The following is a 25,646-nucleotide window of genomic DNA, read 5'->3' as shown; positions in this document are numbered from 1 at the left end:
CTTCATAGGAACCAGGTGTGCACATTCACACATACACACATGTATGTTCTTGTACATATAAAAGAAATAAATATAAATAATAAACATTTTTTAAATCGAGGAGCTGGAGACATGGCTCAGTGTGCAAAGTGTTTGCCTTACAATATGAAGACTTGTGTTTGGATACCCTGTACTCACATGAAGCCACACATGGTAACATGCACCTGCAACCCCAGCACTCCTACGGCAACCTGGGAGGTGGAGGCAGGAGAATCCCAGGACACTCATTGGCTGGCTAACCCAGTGGTACACAAGAGACCCCACTTCAAACAAGGTGGAGACAATGACCAACACCCGAAATTGTCCTCTATCCTCTGTGCAAGTACCATGGCATGGGTGGACCTTGCCCCCTACACACACACACACACACACACACACACACACTTTAAAACCCCATTTGGGGCATGCACTGGAATTCAGGGGTAGAATGCTTGTCTTACAGGTGTGAGATGTGAAACCCTTATCTCAACCCTGCCTTCCCAAGGGAAATGAGGCACTTGCTGCCCACTTCTAAGGAATGAAACATGGGACACACACACTAGTGACATGCCACCTAACCAGGACAGCCCACTGTCCCACTAGCTCCCTTCCCACAGGCAGGTTCCACAGCACCTGCTCTGCTCCGTGCTGTTGTTTTGCTGTCTAGTCTTCAGACCACATTTGGTGTGGGGTTAAAAATACTAAGACAATGTCATCATGCATTAAAAAAAAGAAAGAAAATGAAGTAATGCAAAACGGCTCACCACTGGGACATGGTGGAGCAATCTGGATGCTAATTTTAGAATAATGGATTGAGGGTGGGGTGGCGCTGGAAAGGTGGCTCAGTAGGGAATGACACTCGCTGCTAAGCCTGATGACCTGAGCTGGATCTCTAGAGCCCACATGGTGAAAGGATGAAAACAATTCCCACAAGTTGTCCTTTGAGCTCCACACACGATGTGGCGCGTGCATGCCCCCCCCCCAAATAAATACATGCAACGAAGACTTTAAAAGAATGACATTGGCTTGGAGCATGTCAGTTGTTTTCAAATTAACTACATCAGAACAACTACCGTCAAACAAATCATTGAAAGTCAACAGTGGCAGCATACACTTGTGGGACCAGCATGTAGAAGGAGAGGCAGGATTGCCACAAATTTGAGGCCAGCCTGGGCTACACCGCATGACTCTTGTGAATGCAGGGCAAGCATTCTTCTACAATACCCTACATCTCCAGTCTTAACTCTCCTCCCACTCCCTCTTCTCTTCGTGTGTGTGTGTGTGTGTGTGTGTGTGTGTGTGTTGTATACATGTGTATGAGTTTGTATGTGTTCAGGTCCAAGTGAACATGTGTGCACACAGAAGCCATAGGTTGATGTTGGGCATCTTCCTCCATCAGTCTGTGCTGGCTAGTTTTATGTCAATTTGACACAAGCTAGAGCAGTGGTTCTCAACCTGTGGGTCAAGACCATCAGAAAACACGTATATCCAACAGTGTCAGGGACTGAGACACTTCTCAGTAGCAGCATTACAGTTGTGACGCGGCAACAAAATAAACTTATGGTTGTGGGTTCCTAAGTATGTGCTGTCCAATGGTTGTCCACGCGTTGAGAACTACTGAGCTAGAGTTGTCTAAAAGCAGATACTTGATGGAGAAAAAAAATATTTCTATAAGATCTGACTTTGGGTATTTTCTAAATCAGTAACTGATGGGGGAGGGCATAGCCCATGGTGGGTGGGGCCATCCCAGGGCTGGTGGTCCTGTGTTCTATAACAAAGCAGGCTGAGCAAGCCATGGGGAGCAAGCCAGTAAGCAGCACCCGTCCATGGCCTCTGCATCAGCTCCTGCCTTCAGGTTCAAGCCCTGCATGAGTCCCTGTCCTGACTTCCTTTAATGACAAACAGTAATGTGGAAGTTTAAAGCAAATAATCCCTTTCCCCCTGACTGTTTTCATCACAGCAACAGTAACCCTAACTAAGACACCCCTATTTTATTTTTTTGAGACAAGACATCTCAGTGAACCTGTCCCCCCCCCCAGTCTCCTCCCTTTCTGCCCAGTGCCTGGGTTATGGGTTTATACTGCCATGTCTGGCTCTTTACCTGGATGCTGAGTCTCCAAATTCAGATGCTTAAGATGTACCGAAAGGACTTTCAGCTTGGTCCTATGCAGCACGGACTGGTCTTCAACTCAGGGCAATTCCCCTGCCTCAGCCCTCTTTTCACTCTTTTAGTTTCACTCTACATGTCACTACATTGCCAGATTGGAGCTGCAGTCATTTTATAGCTCAGGCTGGGCTTGAACTTGAGACTCTCTGGTCTCAAACTTAGAAGTAGCTGGGGTTACAGGTGGCTGGGATGTACCACCAGCCCCGACGTGACATCAATGTCCAGTCAGGTCTGTCGGGCAATGAGAACTCTGTGCTTCCTCAAATCTCCTTGGGTTGCATGCAGTCACCACTGTCACCTATCAGGAATTCCTTTCTAACTTGCTTGCTGGCCAGGAGCAATGTTTTCTGCCACTTTGGTGTTTAATGATAGCTAATGTCAGGCTTCGGGCATAGCCCAGCTGCAAAGTGCGTACTTAGCATGCATGAAGTCCTTGGCTTGGTCCCCAGCACCGTATAACCAGGCTGTGACAGCATATGCCTGTAATCTCCACACTAGAAAGGTGGAGGTGGTCAGATGGGGGTTCAAGGCCATCCTGGGCTATAAGTTAGTATGAGGTCAGTTAGGCACATGTAAGTCCCTGTCTCGGAGAATAGATGTAGCTAATGTGTACTAAATTCATAGGGTGTTGTCAGCCTTATGGTAAGTGTTTTATCCTTCCCTACCACTGGCTCCTGGAATCAGCATTATCTTCTAACTTGCTGGCCAAAATACCAAGATGGGGAAGAGTGGGGTGGGGTGGGGGATGGGGGTTGCGGGTGGGGTATAAGAAGGCTAAATGTAGAAGAACAATCTCCTCTGCCTAAGCATGCTTCTCTTGGCCCTTAACTCTCTCTGGCTCTAGAAATTAACAGAGGTTGGGTAATTGCAGGAGAGAAATCCCACAAATGTCAATAGCGTTCTGAAGCAGCAGCTTTCCTTTGCTCGTGATAGAATAATGCATTGCTCCATCTCTGACACTAACCAAATGCTGATGAGATCCTCCCCACATAAACTTCTTTTGAAATGAGTCAAAATACTGTGGAGAACGATGGTAAGACTTATTTTATTAGAGGAGGTTTAGTTAGATTTTAAAAAGCAAATTTTTGATTGGGTTGACCTATTTTGCTGGTTTGAAATTTCTCCTTTGGTGTGTTCCTGTTCATTTCCACAAGATGGCAGTGCTGTGAGCCACTGCTGGCCCCTCCTCATGCAGAAAGGTGTTTGCAGAATACACTGCCCTACAGCCTTACTTCCTGAAAAATCCAAGCTTCTTGGGTTCTGAGAGGCATCAGAAATGTACCTTTAACCTGGGGCTTAGCAAGATGCATAAATGGTATTTAACCAATGTTTGCTAAATAGATGCATGTGCATGTGTGTGTGTGTATGTTTGTGAGTGTGTACATGTGAGTCTGTATGAGTAGTGTCTGCATGTGTGCATGTGTACGTGTGTGTCTATGTGTATGTCTGTGAGTGTGTGTGCATATGTATATGTGTGATGTGTGTGTCTTGGTGTATGTGCACATGTGTGAGTATATGCATGTATGAGTGTGTTTGGGAGTTGTGCATTTGTTTTTGAATGTGCACTGTGTGAGACTGTGTAAATGTGTATGTCAGTGTGAGAAAGTGTTTGAATGTGTGTGTTTGAGCATGTGTGCACATATATGTGAGTAGGAATGTGTGTGTATGTTCTTGAGTGTGCATATGGGTGAGTGTGTGTGTAAGTGTGCATGAGTGAGTGTGGAAGTATGTGCTTGTGTGTCTGAATGTTCACATGTGTTTGAGTATAAGAGGTGAGTATTTGTGAATGTGTATGGTGTGAATTTGTGTTGTGTGTGTGTGTTTTGAGTGTTTGAATGTATGTGAGTTGTAAATATATGCGAATGTGTACATGTGTGAGTGTGTGAAAAATGAGTTTGTGTTTTTGAGTGTGCATGTGTGTGAATGTGTGTCTATCTGTACATGTATGTTTGTGAGTGTGTATGAGTGATATGTGTGACATATGTATGATGTGTGCATGTGTGTTTATGCATGTAGATGTGTGAATCAGTGTGTGCATCTGTGTGTTAGTATGTATGATGTGTTGATGTGTGTGTGGATATGTGTGTAATGTGTCTGGGCTTGTGCGTGTGAGTGTGCATGAGTCTGTGTGTATGTGAATGTGTCTGTGCATGTGTGTGCCTGTGTGTGTCCATGTGTGTTTGGACCTGCATATGTGTGTGAGTGTGAGTATCTCAGTACAGGTGACCACAGAGTGACTACCATAGTGATTACTGTACTGACCATTACAGTGACTTCATCAATGACCACCACTGTGTGTGTGTGTGTGTGTGTATATGTGTGTGTGTGTGTGTGTGTGTGTGTGTGTGTCTTGTAAGCCAGTTTCAGGGAAGGAGCTGAACTAGTAATGGAAGGTTCCCATCTTACATTTTCTCTTTCTCTACTTACTCAGTGGTTTTGACAAAAACACGGATCACTTAACAAAGCCTGATGACTAGTCCCTTCCCTTTGCTCCTTAAAACAGGCTGCCATGCTTACCCTATGATAAAACGGAAAAGGTTGTTACAACAGAGGCATACCCGAGGACAGTTTCAATGTATAAGAGAGTCTATGTAAGTTCCATAATACATGTTGTAAGGGGTGGGGAGGGCAGGCAGATTTCCAGGCCCACTAAGCCCACTAAGCCTTAGTAGAAAGTAAGAGGCAAGGGTGCTCCACACTGAGCTTCAGACCTGGCTAGAGGGACCCTTCTTCAGGTGACATCACCACCTGTGATTGCTTCCACCCAAGGCAGAGGAGATGCCAGGTGGCTCCCATCCCTAGCTCAGACAAACCCCACCCATGTCACCTCACTATGGTCACTGTTGTGCGATAAATATTTATTTTATTTGCTTTGTGGGTAAAGAACGGGAAGAAATTATTTCAATAAAATTCTCAAGTTTTTTTGTTTCATTAGCTTTGCTTCATTTTCAAAAACAAATATCCTCCTGTATCCACTTCAGCCTCTGCCTGGCACCAGCCTTCCAAAGTATCCTTTTCCTTTAAAAATCCTTTGAAAGGGCATTGGAGGGAATGTTTTTCTGTATGTTAAATGTCTGAGTAATGTTTTTGGTTCTTACGCACAGGACTTGACTTATCAAGTTACAACATTTGATTACCAGGAAGCTGTCTGTTATTGGAGACTGCTTCAAAGCCGTGATAAAACTGTGAACTCTCTAGCAGGGATCTCAGGACAGCTCATCAGACCTCCTCACTTGCCTGAGAAATTAGCCTGTATCTCTACCATGAGGCTGTAGGCAACCAAGCATCTGGATCCATCCCATGGTGGGAAAGACCCAGTGCAGTTAGATCTGAGTCCTTGGGCTTCATGAATGTTCACCCAACACAATCATTAAGAACTAACTCTTTGACATCTGAATAAGAACCAAAAATTCAGCATCAAAAATCCACGCCATCAATCAAAATTGGTGTCTATTAAACAGTTTTCTTTGGAGCTCAGCTTTGTTTATTTGATTGTATCATTTAAAAGAGCTAATAGATTCCTATGTGCACCTGCTGACCGTCATAAAAACCATCTGAAGCATCCGCTTTCAATATGAAGACATCACTCATCTAGGCCTTCATCCCACAATAGCATCCAAAATACAGAAGCCAAAGAATTGGTACTCCCTCCTCCTAACGGGGCCAGCAGAGAGAGCTGGGTACTTTAAGGAGGCAGGCTTTTTTATCTTCGTTTTAAACAGCCAAACACAGACTTCTGTCACCACAAGGAGCAATCTGCTGCTAGGAGCTGCCCAAATTCCAAGCACCTGCTTTCTCTGATCTAGAGACAGATGGTACATCATAAAAATAAAAGCCAGAGAAAATGCACAGAGAAGGTGGATTCCTTTAAGAGCTCTCTATGGGGTCCTTGCTCCCAAAATCCAGTGCTACAAACACACACATTCCCTGTTAATACTTTAGCTGAAAATTTGGGAACTGATATAAAGCATTGAAAAAATTCCCATACCCTGATTTATGGACATACATTTATAAATTCCCACAGGAGGGAAAGCCAGCCTAGAGATATTTGCGATAGTGCATTTGGGGAATCCTACAAATACCCTCAGAGCAGCTGTTTTTCCTAACCTTGAACACTGATGAGTTCTGTAAGTCCTTTTCCATTCTTTCTTACAACTCTCAGGCGCCCTTCAATGGCATGACCTCACTTACATGTGTAGGACTGTTGCTGATGAGAGGGGCCACAATAAATTGGCCTCCTATGATATGAGTTTCCACAGTAGTTATGTAGCATGGCATTTCTCAATTCCTAGGAACCCCTATAGGGGTTATTAAAACACAGCTATGTTGACCTGGATCCCAGATATTCTGCTTTTAGTAAGTCTAGGATTGGACCTGGGAATTGGCATTTCTAACACATCCGCAGATGAGGATGAGGCTGGGAGCCTGAGGACCACTGGTGTAGAGTGCCCCTTTGGCACACTGATGTCAATAATAACTCTTTGGGCCTGTGTCAGCTCCTAAGTAAATACCCACTTTGTGCTGGACACGATGGAAAGACACTCTTTGTTTATATTTAGAGGCTATCATCAGATACAAATAAGCACCTTCTTAATCCAGTGTGGCAAGACTGCTTTATCCTTTGAGTATCCTGGAAGAGTCAACGTCCAATCTGCTTGGTTAGCTGATGTGCAACCTCACCAGCCTCCAGAAGAGGCTGATAGATACACAATGTAGCACTATCTCCAGAGAGATGTTTGTGGAAATCCAACTGATAATCATCATATGATTGTTATTACCTTTCTTTGTTTTTTTTCAAGACAGGGCTTCCCTGTGAGTTCCTGGAGCTCACTCTGTAAACAAGACTGACCTCACACTCAAAGACTGCCTGCCTCTGCCTCCAAAATGCTGGAAGTAAAGGCGATCACCACCACCACCAAGTGATTTTTACTACCTTTCACCTTGAGTTTTAGTCTTAATCCTTAAAAGAAGCTGGAGTCTGCTATCTTAAATCTCTAAGCTAGTGGCTCTCAACCTTCCGAATGCTGTGACCCTTTAATATAGTTCCTCATATTGTGGTGACCCCCAACCATAAAATTATTTCATTGCTACTTCATAACTGTAACTTTGCTGCTGCTATGAATCGTAATGTAGATATCTCATATGCAGGACCCCAAAGGGGTCCCGACCCAAAGGTTGAGAACCACTGCTCAAAGCGCACTCCCACTGATAAAATTATAACAGACAGTGCAAATGGAGAAATTAAGCAACGCTTAGTATTTGTGTTTGACTGATTTCTTCTATACTCACACTTGGTTAAATTTTAAAGCATATCTCTGGTACAAAAAACACTGCCATCATTTTAATATTTATTTCAGACACACTGGAGAATATAAACATACCTTATTCAGCTTGACAAAATATTCCAGTCCTGCTTCCAAAGGGTTTGTATCACAGTTCATCTGGAAGGAAAACAACGTTTTGAGTCTCGGATGAGCACATTCATTTGGTTCACATCAGAATTGTGTTGCCTTTAAGGGGTTTAGTACTTGACTGAGATCTGCCTGCCTCTGCCTCCAGAGTGGGGAACTAAAGGAGTGTGCCACCACCCCCAGCAAAGGGTAGGCAAGCTCCCCATTATCACAAAGAGAAGATTAAAACAGAGAAACAAACATATTACCCCCATTTAGCATAAATACTGGCTTCCACCCTGAACTGATGTGTAAAACTGATTGGAACAGTAACATTGCTTTCTAATATTGTTACCTAGGAGCAAGGGCACTTCATGATTATGGACTAGTCTCGAGAAAAGTATTTTTAATTCAAGTGAAGTCTTTTGGCAAATGCTGCCATTTAAATAGAGAAAACACAGAAACTGGAAGTTGGGATTTTTTTTCCACTGCTCTTTTATTTTAAAGATGTTAATTAATTATTTTTATAATAATTATACTTATAATAATTAATTATAATAATTAATTATTTATTTATTTTTAATACCTGCATGTGTATGTGTCTATGTCTATGAGTGGTCAGGGCCAGGTGCAGGTGTCCTTGGAGAACTGAGGCATCAGATTCCCAACCGGTGGAATAATAGGAGGCTGTCAACTGCCCAAGAGGATGCTGGGAACTGACCTTAGGCCCTCTGCAAGAACACTGTCTGTGGTTACTGCTCTGAACCAGTCACCCGGCCATCTCTCTGGCCCTGCTCTTTTATCTTAATAAACATTTGAAGGCTAGCACATGATGCTCCACAAACAAGAATCTCCTCTGTGTTACCTGATAATTTTACATGATTATGTTTTAAAAAGTTCTTAAGTAACTTAGCCAAGTGGCAGGACACTGGCTTTTACAGAGTTCAGACAAGAAAAGGGGAATGTAAGGTTGAATCTCAAAAAATTGTTAAATCATGATAGCACACACCGATTCAGGGGAAAGCCAATATTTAGTACTAAACCTAAATGAAGTTACAAGGTGTTGTCTCTGTTTTGCTTTTATTTTTTTTTTTCCTCCACAAATTTTTATTAGATTAGAATTTGTATAATGACAACTAAGGAAAGATGAAAGGTATTGATATAAACTCAATGGAAACCATTAGACGTACAGAAAAGGGAACAAACAGAAAGCCACGCCATAGTTAATGGGAAGAACATTCTAGAAACCAGCCTGCTTTGTTGTTCCCTTTATGGAAATGGAAACTGCCTGCTCTAACCTCCCAAAGACCCGATACAGGACTTACATAAGACTACTTTACACCACGTGAAATTGTCCTCATATTTTTTAAGTATATTTGGGTTACTTTAAAATTATTATGCTAAAACTTGGAGGTTTTTGTTTTGTTTTGTTTTGTTTTGTTTTCAGGAAAACAGAGCGGCTTCGCCGCTTTTTCAACACTAGAGGACGCTCTGGCGCTGTTGGGAAACGGGATCCTAAAACCGGAGTGCAGCGGGAGGAGGCAGAAAAAGCAAAACAAAAACACAAAAAACAAAAACGAAAATCAAACAAACAAACAAACAAACAAAAAACTAGAAGGAACATCAACAACAGAATACAGCAATGCTTAACTCTCAGGGGTTCGCTTCTGTACTTTATGGGGGAAACCAAGGAAACAAAACTGTCCTGTTTTTCTGAGGGCGCTGCCCTCGCCTTAATCCTGGCTGTAGATTGTGCCCTGAAGCAGGCAGGAACTGGCTTTCTCCAAGTTCGCTTCTGGGATAAGGCCCAAGGCTTCCTATGTGAGCTTTTATGTTAAATTAGAAGCTAATTGTATGGTGTGCTTGTTCGACTCATTATAAACCATCTCTGTGTCTATGTTAATTCTGTAGGGGAAATATTCTATTTCACAGAAGAGCAGAGTATCCAAGAGATGAAGTCACAGAATGAGTGTACAGTTGCGGAGGATAAATCTAACCCCGAGAGTCTCACTCCGAGGCTCATTCTCCATGTCTCTTAAAACCTCAGGGTCTTGCAAAACAAACAAACAAAAAAACAGTCTTCTGAAGAAGTTTGGGGTTTGGTTCTCTCACAAGGAAATAAAAATAGGTGGATAGGGCCTGAATCGGGAATCTGGACCAACGAATCCAGTGTGGTTGCATGCAAAATGAGTGTCATGACAACAGTACTTCCTGGGAAGGCTGAGAAGGTTGATGGCTAAATGTGAGACTCGTGGGGCAAGGGCTTCTGGGTGAGCCCCTAGTGTATTTGGATCACAACAATGAATGTGGGAAGACTCATCGTCACAGTGGACACCACATTTCCTGGACAGGGACCCTGGACTGGTGAAGACGCAGAAAGGCAGCCCAGCGTGCAGGCGTGCAGTCTTTTTGGATTATGGATGCGACGTGCCAGCTCCCTCAAGCTACCGCCACTGCGACGTCCATGCTGTGAAGGACTGGGACAGGCGCCGAAAATGGAAGTAAACCGTTTGCCCGTGAAGTCACTTTTATCAGGGTATTTTATCACAACAACGGGAAAGAAAGTAAGGCAGAGCTGAGTGGAATCAACGAGTGTAAAAATGTACAAATGATTAGGCATTATCCAAGGAGAAACCCTTGGCTACCACTATTGCTGGTGGGGAAAGGCTAGGTCAACAGATCCCTCAGAAAAGAGAAACATTAGTTCATGCAAGGATGGATTTCGAGAAGAAGCTGAGACAAAACATACCAGAGAAGGCAAGTATTTGGAAGGTGATACTCAAGTCCTCTGGGGTATGCCTGTCAGAAAATGTCTGGGGTGGGGGTGGGGGTGGGGGACTAAGGCAGAGTAAATGTTATCCCAGAACCTGGTCAATGTTCAATGCTGAACAAGGGAGAGAATTCTTTCCCTAATCAAAGTCATCTCAGAGTGTATGATTTCCCACACAGCCAGAATGCATAGTAACACTGTTAAAACTAGCCCTCCAATGATCATAAGGATGCTGGCATCCATACCTCTGAGCCCCAGGCCCGGAAAGCTTTCTCCAGTCTTAAGGCATTCAACGCATAAGTTCCGAAATTGTCGATCCCCTCCTCCTGGCCTGCGTTCATGATCAGTTCATACAGCGCAGCAGAATCTTCTCGTCTGTGGTACAGCTCCCATCCCAGCTCCCCTGAAAGGAACGGGCAGAGCCCACACAGCAGTGAGAACACTGCTTGCCGTGCAAGCACTCACATACATCCGCTAACTCACGCAGGGGAACCCCACTCGCACAGGCAGTCTTTGCCAGTTTTGAAAAGAACAGCCCATGAGAGCCGTCTCATGGTCATTCGTATCCAGTCCTGGCTCCAACACACAGGGCGGATGCTGGAAGACTCGTTGCAGAGACAGAAAGACACTTGTCGGGGACTTACTTCCCACCCTGGACCTTGGCTTCATCCTGAGTCAGGACAGTGACAGTAGGTAAACAGCTCGCACATACTTTCAAGGTGTCTGGCCGGATGTGGGGAGGACATCCGTGATGCCGAGGAAAGCCGAGGAAAGGCGAGGAAGGAGGATTGTGAGTGCAGGGCTACTGAGACACTGTCTAAAAATAAAACAAACTAAAATCTTTAAAGAGGGCGAGGGGGATCCAGTTCAGACAGTAACATACCTACCATGCACTAGGATGAAGGCCTGAGTTTGATCCCCACATTTTAAAAAAGCTGGGGGGGGGCACAATGGCTCAGTGGGTAAAGGTGTCTGCCGCTAAGCCTGATGGTCTGAGGTCCCTGATACCCACACACTGGAAAGAAAGAACTGGCTCTGAAAGTCACGCTGTGTGCTAGGCATGTAGGTACTCTGTCTGGCCAGCCGACCTGTAAGAAGTTCTGGCTCAGAAAACAATGTAACACCCAAGGTTGATCTCTGGTTCCACACATAAATATATGGGTCCCCACAAACATGCACACACACGCACACACACACACACACACACTAGATAATGATGAAGTTCAAGGTTCAGACACTCCAGTTTCCAACCCAAGAATCACAAGCCTTAAACATATAAAGAATGTGAAATTACCCATATTTCTTTCTTGCAGACAGCCAGCTGTAGTCTTTAACTTATTTTGCTTCTTACTCCACCCCTACCCCCTTCATTCAACATTAGAGCTATGTGACAGAAAACCAAAGAAAAGGAAATTACAACCCAAAGACTTCTGGCTTTTTTTTTTTTTATTTATTTATCCCAGATGCCCTTTTTGCTAACTTTGGGGAAAGTGAGGATGGATGGAAGCCAGGATGTTGAGAGTGGGCACGCCCCTTCTTCCCCCTCATCACGGGCTGGTAGTGATGGGCTCCGCCCTGACACCTTCAGAGAAGGAGCAACAGAAGCAGCACAAAACGCTCCTCCACTAGGGGGACACAGGGGTGGGAATGTCACTGGGTAATGAAGAGCTTCCTGCACCAAATGCTTACTCAGTGCAGGGCAGGGCGAAGATCCCCCAGTGAGCACATGACTGGGAGGGAGGATACTAGGGGACATGTCCCAGTGCAGTGGGTCTCAACCCCTCTTGGGGAGTCAAACGACCCTTTCAGAGGGCTTGCCTACGACCATCAGAAAACACAGATTATGTTCATAACAGTAACAAAATTAGTTATGAAGTAGCAACAAAAGTAATTTTATGGTTGGGGGCCACCACACTATAAGGAACTCTATTAAAAGGGTCAGGGTGTTAGGAAGGTTGAGAACCACTGCTCTAGCTGAAAGGTTGGCAGGATCGGTCACGTCAGGCTGGAAGCCACAATGTGAGTGTTCCCACACGGTCTACTGCCTGGGATCTTCCAGTCATTCCAAAGGCCTCTGCTCCTTCCTTATCTACCCTCCCAAAGTGAAGCAACTAGGAATGGGTAGAAACACTAGAGAAGGCAGGAGTGGCCAGGCAGACTTCTTGTCTTAGAGTTGGGCAGAAGAAATCTTTCTTCAAAATCAGTGTGTGGGGGGACGCGTAAGTATTCATGAATGTTCACGTGTGAGTACGAGTGTATGTGTGAATGAGCATGTGTGGAGTGTGAGTGTGGGGGAAGGTGTGTGTGCACTGAAAGGGTGTGACTGTGGAGGTATGTGTGAGCACATGAGTGTGTGTGAGCATGCATTGTGAGGGTATGACTGTGTGAGTGTGTGTGTGTGTGTGTGTGTGTGTGTGTGTGTGTCCCATTTCCGGCAGCCTTTCTTCATGTTAGGTTGTTTCCCAACTCTTACCAGTGTAAGAGATCCTGATAGCAGTGACAGGAATGCCAGACAGCTTTAAAGGCTTGGTTTGAAGAAACTTGAACACATCATTGCTGAGATCTTCTGAGGTCAGCTTCTGAAGGACTTGTCTTGCATATGGCCCTGCCACTCCCAGGACTCCAAGCTCATCAGTTATGTTTTGAATTTCTACATTATAGCCACCTCTGGCAGCTGCTTCTTCGATCCATCTGCAATGGGGTCATAAGCACTATGTAAGCGTCGCTTGAATAATGCATGCTTCTAACATATTACATCTCTGAAGACTTGCTTCTAGTTAGGAATTATCAGAGAGTCCCGAGAGGGTCGTGGCATGCAGCCATCTCGATTTGAAAGTTGACAAAGCTAAGTCCCTGAGAGGGAAAGAGACTCTATTTAAATTGCCCACCTAAGACTTGGGAGGGGATTTACCAGGTAACAAGAATCATCCCGTTTAAATGAGCTTGGCCATGGTTATAAATAGTGATGGTTCTGTTGCATTTAAACTAATGGTTCCATCTTCAAAAATTAATTTACACCTGAGTTTGCTTCAATGCCTGTACCCAGGATGCCTGCTTGTGCTGCTAGCCATTAATAATGTGCCTGCCACCAGACACATAATTGCTCTGACAATCACAAAGAAAAGAGAAAAACTCTGGACTCAATTTCTAAGTCTTGATGAGTTTTGGGGAGGCAACTCTCTGGCCTGTCTGTAATTTATTGAGCCATCCAAGCGCCCTGGGAGTCTATCACGGTGTTCGTCTAGACTAGGAGAGGCTTTAGTGGCTAAGGTGACCTCCACACCCCTTGCATTTGATCATCAGATTTCCATAATTCTACAACTGAGGTGAGACTGAGTCAGACCTTGATTTAATAATACTACTCCACGTACTTCTGGAATGCTAAACTGAAGATTGAAACTTTATAGTGGACTGGACGTCCAGGCAAGGGAGGTCAATAATTCAGTGGTGAGCCACTGTGCACAGGGTGTGGCAGAGGGAGACCGTAACTAAGGGAGTAAGCTGGCTGCAGTGAAGTCAGCGTGGCTCCTTAGACCACATCTGAAAATGGGAATAATGCATACTTTGCAAAATCTTTTTATTTGGCACATGCATGTACATGTGATATATATGTATGCACACATGTATGTGTGTGCCCACTCATGTGTGTGTACTTGTCTGTAGAGGCCAAGGAAGATACCTGAGTATCTTCCTTGATGGCATGCCACCCTATATTTTGAGGCAGGGCCTCTCACCTGAACCCAAAGCTTGCCTACTCAGGTAGTCTAGCTAGCCAGCTTGTTCCGGAGATGCCCTGTCTCTGACTCCTAAATGCTGGGATTAACTGCAAGCCAGTGGGCCTATCTGCCATTATTATGGTTGCTGGGGAGTTTAAATGCATTCTCCTTACAGAGCTATCTCCCCAGCCTCTGTAAAATCTTAAGTGAATTAATTGAGTTCATGTCTGAAAGGAGTTCTAGCTCATTGACGATGTTTAATAAATAAGAGTCACCATTATCAGAACCAGGAAACTCACTGGATGGGTAACCCTGTGGAGCGGGCAGGGGCTTTTGCTTCAAGTACTCCTATGAAACACATGGCATTTGTTCACACTGATGAGGTTGAAGAATGAAAGTTGGAGGCTGGGGATTAAGATGGCTTGGTGATTAAGAGCTGAGGATCCTGCAGAGAGCTAGAGTATGGTTCTCAGCACCCTGCTATGATTCATAGCCACTCATATCTCCAGCTCCGATGCCTTATTCTGGCCTCCTCAGGGACCTGCACACACACATGGTCACACACACACTCAAACACACAACACATTCCACAAGCACACACACACTCCACACACTCAAATACACACATACACACTTTAAGAAAAGAACTAAAGTTGTTCTTTAAGTGCTATGTGATGATCATCTTTTTATTAATTTTATTTATGTGTGGGTGTATTTTGCCTACATGTATGTTTGTGCCTGGTACTCCCCAGAGGTCAGAAAAGGACATCAGATCCCCTGGAACTGGAGTTAAAATGGTTATAAACCACCACGTGAGTGCTGGGATTCAAGCCCTAAGTTAAATGATGTAGGAAGAAGACTCATCTCAGACAGGGAGTCCTAAGCTGCAAGTGAGTAGAAAAATGAAGCTGAGTACAAGCAAATGATCGTGCATATCCCTTCCTGCAAGCAAATGATCATGCATATCCCTTCCCCCTGCTCTTGACTGCAGATGGAACAGGACTAGCTGCTTGAAGTTCTTGCTTGACTTCCCCGACAATGACGGATTGGAACCTGAAACTGCAGGCTGAAGTCACTGCCTTTCTTCTCGAAACTGCTTTTTGTCAAGGTATTTTATCACAGCCACAGAAATGAAACTAGAATGTGTTAACACACAAAAAACGGTGTCTCCTGTTCATTTTTTTTCCCTGGATGTATATTTATTTACCTAAGATCATGAAGTTCTGATCCAGAGCCAGTAATTAACAGGAACTCTCCCGGAGACTGGTGAGAAACAGTCAGCTCGGCATACACTCGACCTTTGGGTGTCAACATGTGACTTATGTTTGTAAAACCCACCTGCACAACAGAATTTAAAATCATTTTAGGATGAATTAAACATCTTAACGCACACGTAAACCCCATGGACCACGAAAAACCTCCAACTCTTACCATTTATATAAAGCATATGAACCAAACAGATTAATTTAAAATGTCCATTTAAACAATTATACAAAATTATTTGTCCTAAAATATTTGTACTTGAGGGCTGGAAAGACTGCACTGGGGTAAAGGCACATTGGCCAAAGCTGACACCCCAAATCCAATCCCTGGTGAAAAGACACATTTGGAAGTTGTCCTCTACATGCATGACACACAGAAATAAATAAGTGTAATGATTTTAAATAAAAAAAAAATCACATCTATCTAACTGCAATCAACTTTTAGGATCTCACTGGCACATTAAATGAATGATGACAATTGACTCAGCAGAAATTGCAGTTGAGAATTAGTTTGCATACTGTTGGTCAGCTGAAGCATTCTAGAACCCACTCAGAATCAATGCAGTCAATGAAGGGTGGGTTTGAGGTTTTTTTTTTTTTTTTAAAGGACTAGGTCAGAATCCTGGACCTTGTCTATTTACCTCAGGAATGACATTTGCAAAGAGATGATCCAGAAGTCGTGTGGAATCTTGGCCTTTGATGTTGAACTTGCCAAATGGAGACAGGTCAATTACACCAACTCTTTGCATAACCTGTTTGTACTCAGAGCCCACTGGCTCAAACCAGTTTGTGCGGCGGAAACTTGGCCTGAAACATGATATTTTCTGTTCAAGACAATTGTCATTCATTACCCAAAAAATTACAGAATAAGACTATTTCAACCAGCATCCCCACCATCTAGAAAAACCTACTGGGCTAGAAGAGGGATACCACCCTCAAATCTGTTCTGTATACACATTTTGGAACCTGACCTTTTGTAGTGTACTTATCTATGCATTCCATCCATTTTATAGTGAGTGAGTATTAATTGTTGAGAAAAATAGGATAGAACTCTCAGGTACTCTGTTCTGAAGAGCAGTGTATAAAGCAACAGTCCAGGGTTTTGAACCCTGGTTGCATGTTAGAAACACCTGGGGAGTATTTTTCAAATACTAGTTGCTAAGCTTCATTAAATCAGATTGGAGTGTGTGCATGTACACGTGTGTATGAATGCTGTGAACATGTCTGTGTATGTGTATAAATGTTTCTGTGTGTATATGTATACATGGCTCTGTGTGTGCATGTGTATTTATGTCTCTATGTGTGTACATGTATATGTCTCTGTGTGTTCATGTGTATATATGTCTGTATGTGTGTACATGTATGTATGTCTCTGTGTGCATCTGTATATACGCTAACATGTGCATGTGTATATGTCTCTGTGTGTGCATGTGCATGCATGTGCCTTGTGTGTGTGTGTGTGTGTGTGTGTGTACATGCGCGCGTGTGTGTGCACACTCACATGCAGCTCGTTAGCCAGCACTTCTTCAGAACTGTGAAAACAAGTCACTTTCACTTGTTAAACAGGGGTTGGGCGCCATGGCAGGTTGCAGGGAGTGTCACCTGAAATAAGCAGTGATCTGGCCCAGGGCCTTCACAGAGTGGCTTCCAGGTCTTTTGCAGTAGCTGATGACAGAGCTGGGTCTAGACCCCAGGTCTCCTGACTCATTCCAAAAGGTCCTTCCCACTTAAGCAAATAGCCTCTAAACATACTGTTTTTAACTTCAAAACAGGGTGCTAAGTCTGCAGACCTTTCTGGTAACTTAACTATTAAAGTTTAAAAAAAAAAATTAAGCCAGATCTAAACCTCACAGAGTGAAAAACAAAGCTAGCATTTACCCGAGTCATTCCTGAAAACCAAGCCAGCCAGTATTCGGCCCCCAACATGCTAGATCAGCTGTTTCTAGAGCAGAACACACTCTTTCATATGTGCTCTATTTCCATGTTTCACGCCACTTATCTGAACTTAAAGTAGATGTCAAAACCTGTTGTTTCCTGTGAATGTGTGTTCATGTGTGTGCACATATGTGGGTGTGCATGTTGGGGCCACAGGACAACCTCAGGTCCCATACCCCAGGAACCATCCACCTTGTTTTATTGCTGAGACAGTCTCTTCCACCAGCCAACGATTTTCTAATAGGCTAGGCTGGTCAGCAAGACCCAGGGATCCCTGTCTCCACCTGCCTAATACTGGGGTTACGAGCATGTACCCCCACACCTGACTTTTACGCATGGATACTGGGGATCAGACTTAAGTCTTCATGTTTGCATGGCAAGGGCTTTACCACCTGGACTATCTGTCTAGCCCCAAACCCTGTTTAAAACAGCAAAATGAAAGTATGACTGGAATTGTGAATTATCTTCAAGACTTGCTATTTCTTTTTCCTTAGCTTATGTGTTCGCCTGGGAAAAATAATCACCATTAACCCCAAGTCCAGCAATGACACACAGCACTTTTCAGGAACTCAGAGGCCTGTTTTGGTGCCATGCTTGATGTTTTAGTTTAACCCCAAATGCAGATGCTCTTGGCCGTTTTGTGACCCAGAGATATGGGTGTTTGCCACATAGCATTTGAACCTATGCCACAACAACCCTTCTGCAGCCAATCAAAGCCCTGGCGATGAGGAAGGATCCTCTGAGGTTTTGGTAAATGCTAGCAGAGAAGTCTGCACGGTGGATGGGGTGGCATGCCTTTAATCCCAGCACTCAGGGGAGAGAGGTAGGCAGACCTCTGTGAGTTCGAGGCCAGACTGGTCTACAAAGCAAGTTCCAGGACAGCCAGGGCTGTTACACTGAGAAATCCTATTTTGAAAAACCAAAATAAATTAAGTAAATAAATAAATAAAGGCTCGCCTGAGACTGGCAGTGTCACCTGGGCTGATCTACTGAGTGGCCCCACCAGCAGCAGGGGAGTGGTACCCGAGAAGATTCGGTACTCCTCTGATGGGAGAAGAGCCCATGCCCTTGATCAGAACACAGGCAGGCTAAGACACCCACTTACCGATACTGAGTGTCCTGGCCAGGTTTGTAGAACCAGTGTGGCTGTTCCCAGCCCGCATGGAAGCCCATGGAACACTTGGACTCCAGGGTCTTGTAGAGCCCACTGACCCTCTGGGTTGGTCTCCCAGCAAACCGCTCTTCTTTAGGATAACCCACTGAGAAGGGAACATCAGAGCTCTAATAGTGTGCCGCTGAAATGACACAATATCCTGAAGGGAACGACAGAACTTATAATCCAAAAGCATAATATGCTTTTTGAAAAGATATGCCACTTATACTGATCATCAAAGGGTAGAGTAAATACACACCAAAAGCTTAAATCAGTGAGGTACCCAATACATTAACCACACAGTCACACACATTCCTTGCTGTGCCTTAAGGCACAGTGTGGTTTACAGTTCCTCACCACCCCCAGGGGACCCAGCAGAGTCTAAACCCAGCGGTCTTTCTAGATGTTAGCAAGGTAGTACTTCACCAATGTTGTTGAGCCCGTACGATTCTCTGGCTTTGGCCTCGGTGTACTGAGCTGTTGTCCATTTGCCATAGCGATTGGGATCCAGTTCTATCAGATCAAAGGGGGGTTCTCCATGCAGGATCCAGTCACTGAGGTACTTCCCTACTCCTCCAGCGTGGATTATGCCATAGCTTTTGGATACAAGGATTGGCACCGTGTTACAAATGTGGTGCATTCAAATGGTAAGACAACATTCAAGTATCTCACAGGTCATCAGAGTTGGAACCATCTATGCATGTTAAAACACACCAATAATAGAATCTTTTATGCTGTACTTTTTTTTCCCCCTCAAAGCATATCAATGCGTGTTCTGGCGTGTAAATGAAAGGCACCTGACTTGATTCCTGGTTTGTTTCCACGGGTCCACCACCCTGAGTGATAGGAAACTGGGTGGGAGATACCCTCCACCTCTTCTCTACTCCGTGTAGTGCTGGTTCTGTTAGGTGGTGGCCTCTATGCAAGGGACCTTGGAAGCACTCATGTAGAGGCAGGATCTTAGTGGGAACTTGTGGGAGAGGGCAGAAAGGAATGTGACCTCTGTGATTTGCAGGGAACCCTTGGAGGGGAAGGTCTGCTTGTCCCCTATCTCCACAAGAAGATTGTTGGGGTCTCATGTAACCCAGGCTGGCCTCAGACCAACTACCTAGCTGGGGATAGCATTGAACTTCTAATCTTCCTGTGCCTCCCCTGGTATCACAGGGATATAGCTGACTTATACCTGACTTATAGGACACTGGGGATCAAGCCCAGGGCTTTTTGCATGTTAATCAGGCACTCTACTAGCTGAGCTACAGTCCCCAGCTACCAAGGATGCTTTAAACTACACAGATGATGACTTGTGACATCAGAATCAGTTTCTGGCAGGCTTTATGAGGGTCTACCTGCCCATCCTTATCCAACAAAGCCTTTCAATATGGGTTTATCTATGATTACATAAGAAGGAGCTTTTGAGGACCTGAAGAGAGTCATGGAGAGAGACTCAATGGAAGTTGATATTAACTCATGAGAACCCCATTCTATCCCTGGGTTTGATCTCCATAACCACATATTTTAAAATCCTCACTAAAGAATTCCAGCATCCCCCAAACTATAGTGACTTACCAGCCAGCACCTTAGTTCTAAGACGCGTGAGAGGAATTTGGCAAAAAACAAAATGCTTTCTCCACAACTGCACTCCTTTAGGAAAATGGATGTGCCTTGACTGTCAGCAAGTTAGTTCCCAAGGAGAATGCAAAGGCATCACTTGGTACTTGCAGCACGTGGCCTGGCACATGGCCGAGATCATTAAAGATGATTTGAACCAACAGCCAAATAGAATAGAGAAGAAAACTAGACTATTAGAAACTGTGATATGATGGTAAAGTGATTTTGACATCAATACTCGGAATATTAATTGGACAAATATTAGAAATGAAATGTGGGCAAAGCGCAGACTCTTAAACAGGAAGCAGCCAGGGGAATAATACAGAAGTAAAACCACCTTAGACAAACAGGAATCACGGTGACACTACAACAAGACATGTTATCCATTTGATACTTTGAATATGTCACATTCTGTTATTAAAACATTCTTGTCCAATTGGGACACTGACCTACTGGAAGGTAACGGTATAAAGAGACACAAAGAATGGAAGGGGGAGGAACTACATGAAGATGTTTTCAGAAAATGATTGCTGCCTGTGTGCTAATCTTTATCACGTAAGTGCTGAGCCCATTACATGATTAGTTCCTGCTTTCATTCCTTGGTCATCAAAAGGAGACAAGCCCGCCCTCACCTTACTCCCCTCTCCACTGCATCCCCAGCCTCCACCACCTCTTCCTTTTCCATTCTGGAGCCTAATATTTTGAGACTAAATAGCTAAAGTAAGTGCTTCCACAAGAAATGTTAAATCTCATGGTGCTACTCACCCAAAGCCTATGGCCACCCAGTAGTTTCTGACCCCCTGATGGGGCCCCACCATAGGCAGAATGTCAGGAGAGTAGGTGATGGGACCATTGACGACATTGATGATGTCTGCCTTTTTCAAAACAGGGACCATTTCCATGGCAGCTTCCAGGTGGTCCGTGATCCGGTCCAGATCAGACTCGAAGAGTTCCTTTCCAAAGCCTAGAGAGACAGACCCCTGAGGTCAGAATGTCCCCATGTACAAGCAAGTCTCAAAGATGTAATCTCTGGAGCAGGTGCCTGTAAGGTAGACATTCCTTCATCTTTAGATGCTAAACTTGGGGCCAGTGAGATGGCTCAGAGGTAAAAGCACTTCCCACCAAACCTGACAGCCTGAGCTCATTCCCTAGGAGAGAACTGACCCCTGCAAGTCATCCTTTGTCCCCCACACATGGCATTTAAATGTACACACACACAAACCAGTAAATCAGTGTAAAAGAGATAAAGCCTAAACTTGGCACTCACTGTGCCCATGCCAGGACCTGTAATATTCCTGGGGAAAATAGTGCTATGTCTCACTAAAACAAAAGTTGCCGTTTTAGTAAATAGAAATTGAAATTTACGCTTGAGTCCCCCCCCACCCCCGATACTTAACCCTGCAGGACCCTGCAGAAGGAGGACCACTGCTCAAGGATCCAGGATGGAGGACTTAAGAGCCCTTTGAACTCTCCTTTCCCCAGGCAGCCTCCTTCCTGCAACGTGCTCTCACAGGTCAGTGCTCTGGGGACAGAGGTGAGCCTTGCACAACAATTATTTTCTTCTTGTCCTGGAAGTCACTGTCACTAAAAGCATGGCCACCGGTAAACTTGATGACAATGGTCCACATAGTATCCACCCAGCTCTTCCCGAGGACTGAGGTCAGGGAAGTTGCATGGAACCATCCAGCTAGCATGGTTACCCTGAGACTCATGGACACCCGTGCCAGGAACAACACACAGTCCAACTCTCCGTACGGCTAGCTTTATCTAAATATTTGTTCTGCATTTATTTGGAAGAAAAGCCACAGCATGGGTAGAGTGGAGAGCCCCTCCCCACACCAGCCTCCCCTGGCCGCTCAACCCTCACTCAGAAGTCTGGAGCAACTCTTCTCAGGCCCAGATGTGCAGGGCCCACTCAGTCAAACCAAATCCCTCCAGTGCTGGACCAGCCTCTGCAGGAGGTAAGGTGGGGCAGAAGGTCCTCTCCTGTTACATGAGAGGGAGGAAAGCAGGGTGGGAGGGAGGGGTAAGTTATCTGCCCCAAACTATTCATTAACACACACTTCCAGAAAATACACTTTCATGTTTCTTCACATTTCCTATTTCAGTGCCCAAACCATATTTTAGCTTCTTTTACAGACTAAAACTAGAGGGTTGGGGATAAGGCCCTGTCTAGAAAGGAGCTGGCCTTGCGAGCACAAGGACCTAAGTTCAACCCCACAGCCCATGTTTTAGATAGATGGATGGATGGATGATGGATAGATAGATAATAGATGATACAGATAGATAGATGATAGATAGATAGATAGATAGATAGATAGAGCTGGGTGTGGCCGCACACACTTGTAATCCCAACACCAGGGAGGTGGAGGCAAAATGGATTCCTGGAGCTCACTGGCCATCCAGCCTATTTCCTGATGAGTTCCAGGCCAGTGAGAGACCTATCCCCCCAAAATAAAATAAAATGCAGACCATGTCTGGGGAATGACGCCTAAGGATGTTCTCTGCGCTTCACGTGCACATCTGTACATATTTACACTAGGGATATCTGTCTAGCTAACCCAATTCTTGATTTGGCTTCTTGGAAATGTTTCATGGATGAAAAAAAAGAAAAACAAAACAAAACAAGACCCCAAGCCCTTCTCCCCTGTGGAACTAGAAAGCATGGCCCTTCTTGCTGCAACATAGAGCCCCGAGCTGTCCCTAATTGCAAAGTGCAGGAGAGGGCCTCTGCCCACAGTTGCAATTCGGTTGAGGACTCTGGCCTGCACTCTTTGGAAGCTGGATATCCTGTCTGGGGTACTTGCAGTATACACAACTGTCAGAGCACACACAGCTGTATTCAGATCTTGAAACTAGATCAAGCAGGCAGATGGAGGGAAAGGGGTTGGTGAAGCTTGGCAGAGGCAGATAAAAAGGACCCTGGAGCCTTTCCCAGCAGCCCCTGTCCCAGCAGCCCCAGCACTAGCTTCCACCTCTTTCCTCGACCATTTGCATCTCCTCCTTCCTCAGATCTGCTCACTCTCCACAGCACCTCTAACCCCTCCTTCATGCCACCCCAGACACCTGAAGGCCCGCACTGGGGTTCTGCTTTGTTCTCTACCTGGCTCTCAGCCCTGGTGAGTTGATCTATCTTCCCTGGCTTTTGTACCTTTTGTTTGCTGAACTCACCTGGAGGGACTCCGTCAGTGACCCAGGAGGCCTGAAGTTTCATCTTCTCCTGACTTTCATAGGGCCCAAACAGAAGCCCATCCCGTTCTTGCCGGAGGTAGTAGGATCCTTCCAGGTCACGGAGTACTGGGAGCTCTCGTTTCAAAGCTTTCACTTCTGGTATTGTTGATGTGACGACATATTGGTGTTGGACAGGGATGAGAGGGTGTTCTAAACCAATCATTTTACCTACTTCACGAGCCCAAAATCCTTAAATGAGAAAGCCGATTAAAAATTATCAGCACATGTATCCATTACCCAGGACATTAATACGGCAATCTGTATTTGCAAACATCCTCATTGCTTATCTGGTTCCAGTGCTGGAGATCAAACCAAAGGCCCTGAACATGCTTGCTAGGTGAGGCCCTACCACTGAGCCACATCTCCAACCTCCTAAGTATTTTGAGTGTCACTAAACTGAATGGGAGAGAAGAGAGACAAGGGTTGGCTCTGCAACTCAAAGGCTCTCCTTCCACGAAAAACTTATTATCCACAACAAAGGAGAGCAGAAAAACTGTAAGGGAGAAAAAGTAATCCAAACATATGAACAAGAAAGGTGATGATAAACTAGACCTGCCTGTAGACAGACACAGTTAGGCAAAGGGCTAGTCCTTGTGTGGATGTGATCAGAACAATTGAGAATATCACATGGGGTAGCTCTCCAAGTCAGCCCCTCCACCCTCCGGACATGCCATCCTCAAATAGTTGATGCCTAAAATTCTACAGATTCAAAGCTCTTCTGTTGACTTAAAATTCAGAGCCTGTGTACTTTGGGAGCGAGAACACACTAACAATGAGCTTGTGAGGTTCTTTCTTGGAAAGCACTGGAATTGAAAAGCAAGAGAAACTGGTAGGGAAGGCCAGGGGTGAGATTTCTGGGCATGTGTGTGAGGACCTAGGTTTATCCCTAGCTCTGAAGAAAGGAAAACAGGAAAACGGAGTGTGGTGCATCGGTTTCCAAAGCAGATTCTCCTCTTAACATTATTTCCCAAGGTTAGACCTGGATATGTATGTCTGAAAGACCCTAGACCATCAAATCTAAATGATTTTGCTGTGGCAGCAAGACATTAGTGTCTCTGTGTGTGTCTGTCTTTTTTTAATATGGGGTTACATGTAGCCAGAGCTGGCCTCATGTAGTGTAGTTCAGGCTGGCACCGAACTTCTGAACTTCTGGCCTCCACCTCCCCAGTTCAGGACTACAGACGAGTCACAGCACCCAGTTAGCAAGACATTATTTTAAATAAACACCACACCTTTACCAAAAAAAGATATTTCGGCATCTAGAATGATCGATGTGATTTTTTTTTTTTTTTTTTTTTTTTTTTTTTTTTTTTGACAAAGGAATGGCTAACCCATCAGTTAATTATTTGTAGGGAGGGATTTCTGTTGCCCAGCTTGTTCTGTAGTAGTTTAAGTAATTCTCAAAGGACTGGCGAGCCCTCTCAATTACTGCTTTTTTTTTGGGGGGGGGGGTTGTAGACTAAAAGTTCAACCATTTCTGGTTTTGCTTTTTAAAAGAATCTGGCAAGGGGTTCTTTGTCATTTGTAGGTCAGGGCTAGATACAGAAGCACCCATGAGTCAGCCTGGGACTCAGAGTCCCCTTGCAGCCACAGCCAGCATTTGTTTCCACTTAAGCAAGCACCATCCAGCTCTGCTGTTGGGTTTTAGCCTGGCCTGTCAGGTTACATGCTTGAGTAATCACCCCCCCCACACACACACACACAGGATACCCTTTGTAAATTTGGAATCCAACCTGTGGGCACTGGAGATGTTTGCTGGTCTTTAGTAATTTAGAGACTTAATTGATTGTTTCCTGTAGAAAGGTATGAATTACCAATGTCAGGACTTTGTAAGAAACTATAGCAAAGCTATGTATTCTATGTATTGTCGATATACACACTAGGACAGTTTTTTAAATCAAAAGCCAAATATTTTGCCAAGTAATCCAAAGTACTACAGTATCCCCAATCTAGTTGTTTTGATTAAAAACATAAATTGAATAAAATAAATTCTGTCCTATTTAAACATAATTATGAATTTCTGAGTCCGACGCCTTGCTTATTAATGCATTTTATCATTAAAATAAAGTATACTTGTTTGTCTGCATCTCGCCTAACTGCATTGCTTTAAACCCCACAAGCTCTACACCGTTTGCCCATTGGTGTTGTATCTGAGAAGCCTCCTTTTCTGTTTATTGAATTAATTTAAATCTAGCCAGGATTATACTTTAACTCTGTGAGAGCACCCAGCAACCAAGGTCAAAGGGGAGAGTCAAGGATAGCAAAAGCCATCCTAAAAGAAAGCAACTGAAGGCCCATAAAGATGAGCATTGGAAACAGCCTCTGTTCAAAGGAGTGCAGAGTTGGTCATGTACCTCAGCGGTAGAGCATTTACCCAGCATGTATGAGGCATGTCT

At 44.5% G+C, this 25,646-nt stretch overlaps 1 protein-coding gene across 1 annotated transcript in view; it reads right to left on the bottom strand.

The window, feature by feature from the left end:
• Nucleotides 1–25,646, bottom strand: part of Dmgdh (dimethylglycine dehydrogenase) — a 61,695-nt gene that overhangs the window by 18,214 nt on the left and 17,835 nt on the right. Inside the window, exons 6-14 of the mRNA XM_051182982.1 lie at nt 23,191–23,439; nt 20,785–20,983; nt 18,838–19,007; nt 18,364–18,517; nt 15,965–16,130; nt 15,269–15,399; nt 12,819–13,036; nt 10,591–10,748; nt 7,567–7,626 (exon numbers count right to left, since the gene is read on the bottom strand). Coding sequence (XP_051038939.1) covers nt 7,567–7,626; nt 10,591–10,748; nt 12,819–13,036; nt 15,269–15,399; nt 15,965–16,130; nt 18,364–18,517; nt 18,838–19,007; nt 20,785–20,983; nt 23,191–23,439 — 1,505 coding nt within the window. The remainder of the gene's footprint in view (nt 1–7,566; nt 7,627–10,590; nt 10,749–12,818; nt 13,037–15,268; nt 15,400–15,964; nt 16,131–18,363; nt 18,518–18,837; nt 19,008–20,784; nt 20,984–23,190; nt 23,440–25,646) is intronic.

This window comes from Phodopus roborovskii, unplaced genomic scaffold (assembly GCF_943737965.1).
Source record: "Phodopus roborovskii unplaced genomic scaffold, PHOROB, whole genome shotgun sequence".
In the NCBI taxonomy this organism is placed as follows: domain Eukaryota; kingdom Metazoa; phylum Chordata; class Mammalia; order Rodentia; family Cricetidae; genus Phodopus; species Phodopus roborovskii.
This window is presented reverse-complemented; position numbering and strand designations above follow the sequence as displayed.